Source organism: Saccostrea cucullata, unplaced genomic scaffold (genome assembly GCF_032062105.1).
Source record: "Saccostrea cucullata isolate Sc308-1 unplaced genomic scaffold, CSIRO_AGI_Scuc_v1 ctg2346, whole genome shotgun sequence".
Lineage (NCBI taxonomy): Eukaryota > Metazoa > Mollusca > Bivalvia > Ostreida > Ostreidae > Saccostrea > Saccostrea cuccullata.
In genome coordinates this window covers 69109-78545 of record NW_026938685.1, presented here as the reverse complement: position 1 = coordinate 78545, position 9437 = coordinate 69109, and the positions used below count along the sequence as shown (strand labels likewise).

Below are 9437 nucleotides of genomic sequence, written 5' to 3'. Positions count from 1 at the left end.
ATCAAATGGTTCATCTTTGGTATAATCAGGGATTTAATCACTGTTAATCTACCAATGGGAGTCAGTTTTCTTAATTGCCATTGTTTTATCAATCGCTTTATTTCATTTAATTTTGGGGGGTAATTCAGTTCAATCATTTCATCTAAATTAATAGAAAACTTTACACCAAGAAGATCAAAAGTAGAATTATTCCCATCTAACTTCCATCTCGAGTGATGAAAGACTTCTTTAGAGAATTTTTTACTACCGATCCACACCATTTTTGTTTTTGTAAAATTAATTTTCAGTCCAGATACAATTGCAAAATAATCAAGCTCTCTTAATATACCATCCATAGACTGTGGTGATCCATCAGATATAATTGAAGTATCATCGGCATATTGTGAAAGTTTATATTCCTCCCCATCAATTACAATTCCTTTTATGTCTTTATTATTTCGAATGAGAATCCCAAGAACTTCAGCACATAGTAGAAAGAGATATGGTGAAATTGGGTCCCCCTGTCTACATCCCCTTTGTGGGAACAGGTAATCAGAGGAAATTCCATTCTGTATGACACATGATTTGATTCCATTATAAAATGTTTGTATCCAATTTTTAATGCATTCCCCAAAATTAAAAAAATCTAATGTTTGGTATATAAACTTCCATGATATAGTATCAAAAGCTTTTTCAAAGTCAATTAACATTAATAAACCTGGAATCTGTTTTTGTTCTGTGTAATTCATTAAATCATAAACTAGTCTAATATTTTCACCTATGAATCTTCCCTTCAAAAAGCCAGTTTGGTCCTTATTTATTAATTTATTCAACACAGTTTTTAATCGTTCAGCAATACAGCCTGAGGCTATTTTATAAATCACATTCAATAAACTGATTGGGCACCAGTTCTTTAAGAATTGTTTTTGTTTTCCTGGTTTTGGTAGGCAAGTTATTAAACCTAATTTATTTGGTTCAGTAAAGTGTGATAATTCATACGAGTTGTTTATTGCTCTTGTAATGAAAGCACCTAAATCCCGCCAAAAAATTTGAAAAATTCACAGGTGAACCCGTCTGGTCCAGGGCTTTTCTCATTTTTCATAATTTTCAAATAATTCAAAACTTCAGAATTAGTCAAAGGGCCTTGAAGACTTTCTTGATTCTTTTTGTTTAATTTCGGCACATCATATAGCTTTAATTTTTCATGGATATTTCCTGATTCTACATTCTCTTTACTTTTATAAAGATTTTCATAGAACAGCTTAACTTTTTTTTTTTTTTTTTTTTTTTTAATTTATTTCACAAATGCATGTACAATAAAGTGCAACAACAAATCAGCAATTATTTTATATATACAGTGCAATAAAGCAAAAATCTTAGGATTGCTGATTGAGAGGAAAGAAAGGAAAAGAAAGAGAGAGTGAGGAGAGAAGCTGCTTATTAACAAATAAGGGGAAAAACCTTGTCAGTATAAACATTTATTTGATCTGAGACACAGTTGTTGATTCTAAAATCGAGCAAAATTGTCAGAGCCTTCTCATTATAAAAAGCCAAATTTCCCATTCTTTATGAAAATCTTCAAGTTTACAGTTTTTGGTAGCTATATACTTCAAAGTTGAAAGATAAGTTTTGATATCTATAAGTAGTCCATGAATTGATAATTTTTCATTAAGACACCGCTTTTTGTATATATAGGATTTGAGAATTAGAAATATCTGGTACAAATTTACAACTTGAATTAAGATCTAATCCCAAAATAAAAGAACAAGGATCCCTTGGAATAACAATATCCCTTGTCTGACAAAATTCAAAAAATAAATTGATGAGATCTTGAACACAGGGACATTCCCACAATATATGATAAATTGTTTCTTCATCTGAATTACAGAAATTACACATTTTACTATCTTTCATCCCAACTTTAAACAAAAATACATTAGTAGTTAAGATATGATGGTTAATTCTATATTGTAACCATTGTAGTTTTGTACTTTTAGTACTGATAAAAGGTAACTGAAAAATTGCTTTCCATTGTAACTTAGATAAAGTGAAATATCTTCCCCATTTTGATTTGTAAAAAGATGTGACATTTTCCTCTGTATTTAGTGTGTCATACATAATTTTAGTACCTTTTTTGGATGAACAAAATAATCTTATGTAAAATGGTATAATTGGTCTAGGGTTATTTTTTTCTTTAACAATATCCTCATTTTTTAGACTGTTTGAAATAGAATTTTGTATACCATAATATGTAAGAAAATTAGTTTTAATGTTAAACTTTTTCTGGAGATCTCGTAAACTCAAAAAAGTTCCATTCTCATCAAGCAGATCATTGATATATATAATATTCTTATTATACCATTCAGTATAGAAAATGGGCTTTTTTCCAATTTTAATTTTATTATTCAACCAAATTGGTTGAGTTACAAATTCTTGCCATGTTTTTATCTTCATTTTATCTTGAATATCTGAAAAGCAATAAATGTATCTTTCCAAAAAGGGTTTCTTAAATGGTGTAATATATCATTGATGTAATCTGATCCAGTTTTGAACATTTTGTCAAAGTTTACAGTTTCATTAATAAAGTTTTCCCATTTTGAATTTTGACTGTTCAGTAATCTTTTAATCCATAATAATATAGACCTTTGATATAGTTATTAATTTCAATCATTTTCAGACCTCCATTTGGATAGTCTTGAGTAATTTGTTTTCTTTTAATTTTATCCACCTTAGATTTCCATAGGAAATTAAACAAAATACTGTTCAAATCTTTTACAAATTTGCTTGATGGTGTTGGTAGCGAGATAAAAAGGTGGTTCATTTGTGAGATAAGTGGAGACTTTTATCAGCGTAACCCTGCCAATAGGAGTGGTATGCCTTTTGTTCCACTGATTAATAATACTTTTGATTTTTACCAGCTTTTTGTCATAATTAAGTTTGGGAATATTAGTCAGGTCAACATCAAAATGAATGCCTAAAATTTTAAAGCTGGTTGTCCAATGAAAATTCATTTCATTACATAATTTTTCATTTGAGTATTTCTTGCTACCTATCCAAACTAATTGTGTTTTTGATAGATTAATTTTTAGGCCAGAGAGTGCGTTAAAATGATTCAATTCCTCAATAGTGGCTCTCAGGGATTTTTCAGACCCATCTAGTATTACTGCAGTATCATCAGCATACTGAGACATTAAAATATTCTATTTCATTTATCTTAATACCTTTTATATTTTTGTTATTTTTTATTTTGAGAGCAAGAAACTCTGCACATAATAAAAACAAATAAGGAGAAATTGGGTCACCTTGGCGACAGCCTCGGCTAGGTTTAAAAAAGTCGGAGAGGTATCCTGCTTGTGTAACAGATGATTCTATATTACTTTGAAAAGTAGATATCCAGGAATGAATGGATGGACCAAAATTGAAAAAATCTAGACATTTATGTATGAATTTCCAAGACACTGTGTCAAATGCTTTCTCAAAATCTATCAACAGTAAAACCCCTGGGATGTCATGTTCCTCTGTGTATTGCATTAAATCAGTTATTTTAATCTTGTATTCTCACCAATATATCTACCCGGTATAAAGCCTGTTTGATCTGAACTAATTATTGTTCGAGAACAGTTTTTATTCTTTGAGCAATACACCCAGAACCTATTTTATAAGCTACATTTAAAAGTGTTATTGGTCTCCAATTTTTCAAGAAAATTTACTTCTTCCCTCTTTTGGAATACAGGTGATAATACCTTGTTTCTGTGTTACCGAAAATTGACCGCTACTGTATCCAAAATTTAAGGACCTAACCACAAAATGTCCAATTTTGTTCCAAAAAACTTTATAAAATTCTGTAGTAAAGCTATTTCGCCCCCGGGGCTTTTATTATTTGACATATTAGTTAGAACAGATGTTGCTTCGGTGTCAGGTTCCTCTAATGAGACTCTTTGAATATCATTCAACTTTTTAATGTCTGTGTCTGATAAAATTTCATTTAAATCATAGTCTCTCTTGCTTTTCATCATTTGCCTTATAAAGATTCTTATAGAAACTTTCTATTTATTTTAAAATTTCATTTTGATCCGTTATTTCTTCCAGAGTTTCTTCATCTTTAATTAATTTAGGAATTATTTTATTTGTATAATGTCTGTTTTCTAAATTCAAAAAGTAGTTTGTAGGTTTCTCTCCTTCATCTGTCCATTTAGCTCTTGATCTCACTATGTTTCCCATTAATCTATGATTTCTTATATTCTCCTTGCTTGTTTAAATGGATGAGGCTTGTGCCAAGTATATCTTTGTTTTTCTGGGTGAATTTCTCTGAATACATCTGACAAATTTTGGCCAGAAATAACTTCTAATAGCCTTTCTCTTGCTTTCGAATTATTAGTATGAAGATAATTATGATAGTCCTTATCTGGGTTAATAACTAAATTAAAGTCCCCAACTAAAATAACATGATCATTGTTCATATTATCTATTGATTCTGAAACCATATTATAAAACCCAGGATCATCGTCATTTGGACCATAAATGGCAATAAGACTTGTACGTACATCCCCAAGGCTAATATCAAGTGCTAAAAAATTACCTGAGTTATCTTTCACATTGTTGTGAACTTTATATTCAAAATTATTATTTAAAAAAATTGCTATACCTCTGGACTGAGACGAGAAAGAACTAAAATATACATCATATCCCCATTCATTCCTTATATCTTCCTCCATATCTATAGTAAAATGAGTATCTTGTAAACAGAGTATATTACACTTCAATAGAACAGCTTAACTTCATTCAAAATATCAAATTGGTCAGTAATTATAGTTCCATCTTCCTTTTCAATTTTAGGTATAACTTTACTCTGATAGTTTCTAGACTCAAGGCTGGTAAAATATTTTGAAGGTTTTTCTCCCTCTTCTATCCATTTCACTTTTGCTCTAATACATTGGCCTTTAAATTTTATTTTTCTAATATTCTCTAATTCTTCATGTTTTTTTTCTAATTCTTCAGCATGTTCTTGCAACAAATTCTGTTCCAGTATAAAGATTTCTTTTTCTAGTTGCAATTCTTTTTCAGTTATTTTCTTTTTCTTAAAAGTTGAATAAGAAATTGATTTTCCTCTTATTTCCATCAATAATGTATCTAGAAATAATTGATCACTTAGCATAAATTGAATTTTATCATTTTCAATAGAGTCAATGTTATTAAAATTGTAGATAGGACAGGCGTATTGTAATTTAATATTTTTAATTTTTTCTTTTATCAAATTTACATATTCTTTATCTGCTAATAAAGAGTTATTTAATTTCCAAAACCCTCTTCCTTTCAGAAATTCATTTGTTTTAACACCCATTACAACTGGACAGTGATCTGAACGATAACTATTTTCAAATTTTACATAAGGGGCCAAATTTAGTAACGATTCTGATATTAGGAAATAATCAAGTCTTGCCTGTTTTATTGGATTTTTCTTTCTCCAAGTGAATCTTTTTAAATTTGGATTGTTTTCACGAAAAATATCTTTTAAATTTAGTATCTCTATCATCTTTAATACTTCCATTCTTGATTTAGGGTTATTTAGGTTTTTATAGTTCATTGAATCCAAATCCTTATCTAAAATTAAATTAAAGTCACCACCTATAATCATATATTGTGATGAGTAATATTCTTGTATCATATTTAAAATCTTTGTATAGAAGGCTGGTGTATCCTGATTTGGTCCATATATATTCACTAACAAAAAGGAAGATTGTCTATTACTACATCTAGAATAAGATAATTGCCATTGTCATCTTTATATTCATTAATCAATGTCAAGTCACAGTTATTATTGATAAGTGTAGCAACTCCCCGTGAGTTTGATTTGTATGAACTAAAAAAAGCCTTATATCCCCATAATGCTTTTATCATGCTTTCATCTTTTGTGACAAAGTGTGTGTCTCGAAGGAAATAAACATTTAATTTTTTTTCTTTTTAAAATTTTAAAGACATCCCTCCTTTTATTCATGTCCCCTAAACCTTGGCAATTTAATGTAAGTATTTGTAGGAAATTTTCACATGGATAGTCATCCATTCCACAGCAAATGCATAAAAAAGTTTACTGTTCCCCAACAGCAAGAAAAAAGAGTTGATAAAAAAAGTAAAAATCTATATACACTACAGAACAGTAGTTTTTAAGCTCGAGACACACCTGCTGTCATTTTGAAAATGTGCAAAACTAGACCCAAAAAACCTAACTTTAAGTTTATATTTGAAATGAAAATGTTAAAAATATACAAAATTAATTTCAGTTGAGAGGAACTCTATATACTCAATTTCTTTCCTATTCAGTTCCTTTTTTCTAATTACAATTTGTTGTAGTTACCATGTTTGTTTTTTTTTCTATTAAAGAAATATATCTGAAATGTAATTACAACAAAAATTTATCCATATCAAAATGTCGCACTTTGCACTGTATTAAAATTGAAATTATGCACACAGACTCCTCTCTGAGTTGAGTGATAGAATAGAAATTGATCAAAAACTTACAAGTTTACACGATCCATGCTGTACGATATCTATACCGGAAATTGAGTCTTTGAAAAAACACAAAAATAGTGACGTATACACTTGCAAATTCCGGAAAGTATCAAAACCTAAACATAATTTATAATTAATCCAGATATCATGTGCAGCATGAATATAGTCATATCGAAAACCACTAAACCACTAGAATAAATATTTTAGTTTATGCAGAATTACCGTAATAGTCAAATTCGATGAAAGTACACAAATACTAACTAATTGAAAAAGTTATTTACTGTAAGTTTGTATTTTTTGCTAGTGACTTTTCATAATTTACATTTTGAAGCGTCAGACGGGAACCGGCATATTTCTCGCCGCACTCATCCCAACCTCTGTGATGTGCGTGAACCGTCTAGGACCGATCTTACTACCACACCACCGCGAAACGACCACTAGTGCGTTATTTATGTCATTATCAGTCAGTGTCTTTAGTAGCATTCTCCCGGCTCCGTGCTCGCCGTCATCTTCCGATCCCTCGTGTATCGTGCCGTCGTTACTGGTGAACCGAAACGCATAAATGTTATGACTTGCACTGGTAGTGTTATCTGTCCGCATAACTTCCACAAGCGATCGTCTCACCTGTTTATAGGAATCTACTGGCGTTGCGTGGGCAGCAAACCGGTTTCCATTGTCTTCTGTTGTCTTCCCCGTACTGATCGCGATCTTTACCTCTTCTCCACTGATGATCTCATCGGCCATTGGTCTGCTACCAATTTTTTCCCTGTACACCGTCTTGCTCTGCGTGAAAATGAGCTTCTGACCTTTTAGCACCGTTTCTATGTTACGGTCCGCATATTTCATCATATCAATGCTTCCTTTTTTCACGGACTTCTTCAGGTTGGTGTTGAGACACTCTTATTGGGGACTTCTTATCCTTGAGAATTTTAATGTGTCTCATCACAATGTCCTTATGTGATTTATTTACAAACTGGACACAGACTGGCCGAGGATATTTCCTATGTTTGTCGTATATTCCCCCATTCGGAACACTTTATATATCTGTAGGCTATCAACAGTCTCTGCCGGTATCTCCATCTCTACTGCAAACACATTACTAATGATCTTCACAAGGTTTTCAGGATTTTTTATTTCGGGCGCCTTTTCGTCTACTCCACTCACAATGATATTGTCTTCAATTGCTCTAGATCTTAGCTCTAGAATCTGTTCAACTTTGAATCTTTACACAATACTCCAGTCGAACTATGTAATCTTTCATTCGGCTAAGTTCTCTTTCCATCTTCTTCTGTTTTTCCTGCAGTTCAGTGGTTATATATATCGTATCGTTCGCCTGTTCTTGTACGTTTTCTAATCTCTCCTGAATGCCATGTTTTCCTCTAATGTCCTTGGTAACTTCGTCTAGATGGCGACCTTGTCCATCAATCCTTAGTAGAAGGTTTGCAAGAGTATTTTGTATATTAGTTATACCGTGCATGACATCTCTCATCTGAAAATTTTCACATTCCTTTGAAATTTCTTCATCACTAGTACTGGTGTTAATGGTGTTAGTGTCCATATCATCGAGCGCTCTCTTTTTAGACTGGGTCAATTGACTAGCCATATTTCACAATGTAACAGTGGAACGTATGAGTATCGCTCACTAGTGTTCACAAACAGATATGTTTACAGATTTTGTTTACCTTCTCGTTCCTCGCTTCTATTGCATTTTTTTTGGTTAAAACACACTTCAACACACTTTAAAACATCTTTGAATATCAGCAATGCATTTTTCAAGATCTTGAAATTAATTAAATTCGAGGTTTTTGGACTACACTTTGCTCTCGATAAAAACTTACGTCTACATGTCGAGCATGCGCACCTCCGCCCCGGATCTGAATATTGATTCTGTGCCTACTTTTCTACTTTATTTTAACATATTGAATATATATTTTAAATAAAATTTGTATGTTTTCTTTATTTCAGGAGTTATTTCAATTTTTGATTTCAGTTTACGGTTTATCGTTTGATCGCGATCTAATTTAACTTGAACGTTGTTGAAATGTCTCATTGTGAATTTGTAAAATATTCACACATGCAATTGATTTAATATTTGATAAAATTTGGATGTAAATCTTTAGTAAGTAAGTCTGAAACAAAATAGTAATCGAAATTGGGGTATTGTAATCTTTTTAAGATGCGTTCAATTATGGATGTTGTTTTCTTGTCAAAATATCACTAAAACAAATATTTGAAACAAATATTGCAATATAAGTCTATAATAATGTTTTCAAGTTGTGCATACATAAATAAACACTTTAATTGCATTAAATAACATAATTTTTCTAGCGTACTCTAAAGTACTCTATCGTACTCTAGCGTACTCTGTTTCATCAGTACCAGTAATTACACATTCATGTAGGGAAAAAAACGCTCCTACACTAGTCCTACGACCCGGCTTGTGGTATTGACTTGTCCCGAGACACAGTTAGAATACTCTTCATATAACTAGAAACATGTACTGACGTCTTTGTACTTTGAAAATAGAACATTTTCAATGAAAAAACATAAACGAATACTGATAAACCGACAAACCTGTCACTCTTCATGGTCATGCAAGTAAAGAAGCACAAGTAGCGTAAACCGAAAGTGAAACTAAGTTTTAAAAAAATGGGAATTTGGACATGAAAATATTCGATCCACTTGTACATGTAGTTTTATTTTTGAAATATACATTGATAAACTAATTCACCATGATAACACATAAGAAATTTTGTCCTCTTTTAAGGCTTCACGATATTTATATTGATTTTTTAATTGTTCAAATCTGTCGGTTTTTCTTCTTCTTTGTTGAGAAGGGGGGGGGGGGGGTATTTGGGTGGTGTTTATGATTTCACTACGACAATGTAGTACTTAAATTTTCTTAAGTAATTTAAAATTATCCAAATGCTGAATGAGTTATTGTGCTTCAT

General features: G+C 31.3%; 1 protein-coding gene across 1 annotated transcript; it reads right to left on the bottom strand.

Annotated features, from left to right (window-relative positions):
- Nucleotides 1-6277: 6277 nt before the first annotated feature.
- Nucleotides 6278-8139, bottom strand: LOC134250924 (uncharacterized). Its single transcript, XM_062733290.1, has 2 exons — nt 7702-8139; nt 6278-7292 (listed from the first exon to the last, which is right to left on the bottom strand). Exons 1-2 carry the CDS (start codon nt 8087-8089, stop codon nt 6820-6822), a joined length of 861 nt encoding a protein of 286 aa, XP_062589274.1. The 5' UTR covers nt 8090-8139; the 3' UTR covers nt 6278-6819.
- Between the last annotated feature and the right edge of the window lie 1298 nt (nt 8140-9437).

Coding starts and splice junctions, on each gene's coding strand:
- LOC134250924 (XM_062733290.1), bottom strand. CDS start 8,089: ATGGCTAGTCAATTGACCCAGTCTAAAAAGAGAGCGCTCGATGATATG. Junction 7,293..7,701: donor GTATTGTGTAAAGATTCAAA/GTTGAACAGATT, acceptor CGGTGCTAAAAG/GTCAGAAGCTCATTTTCACG.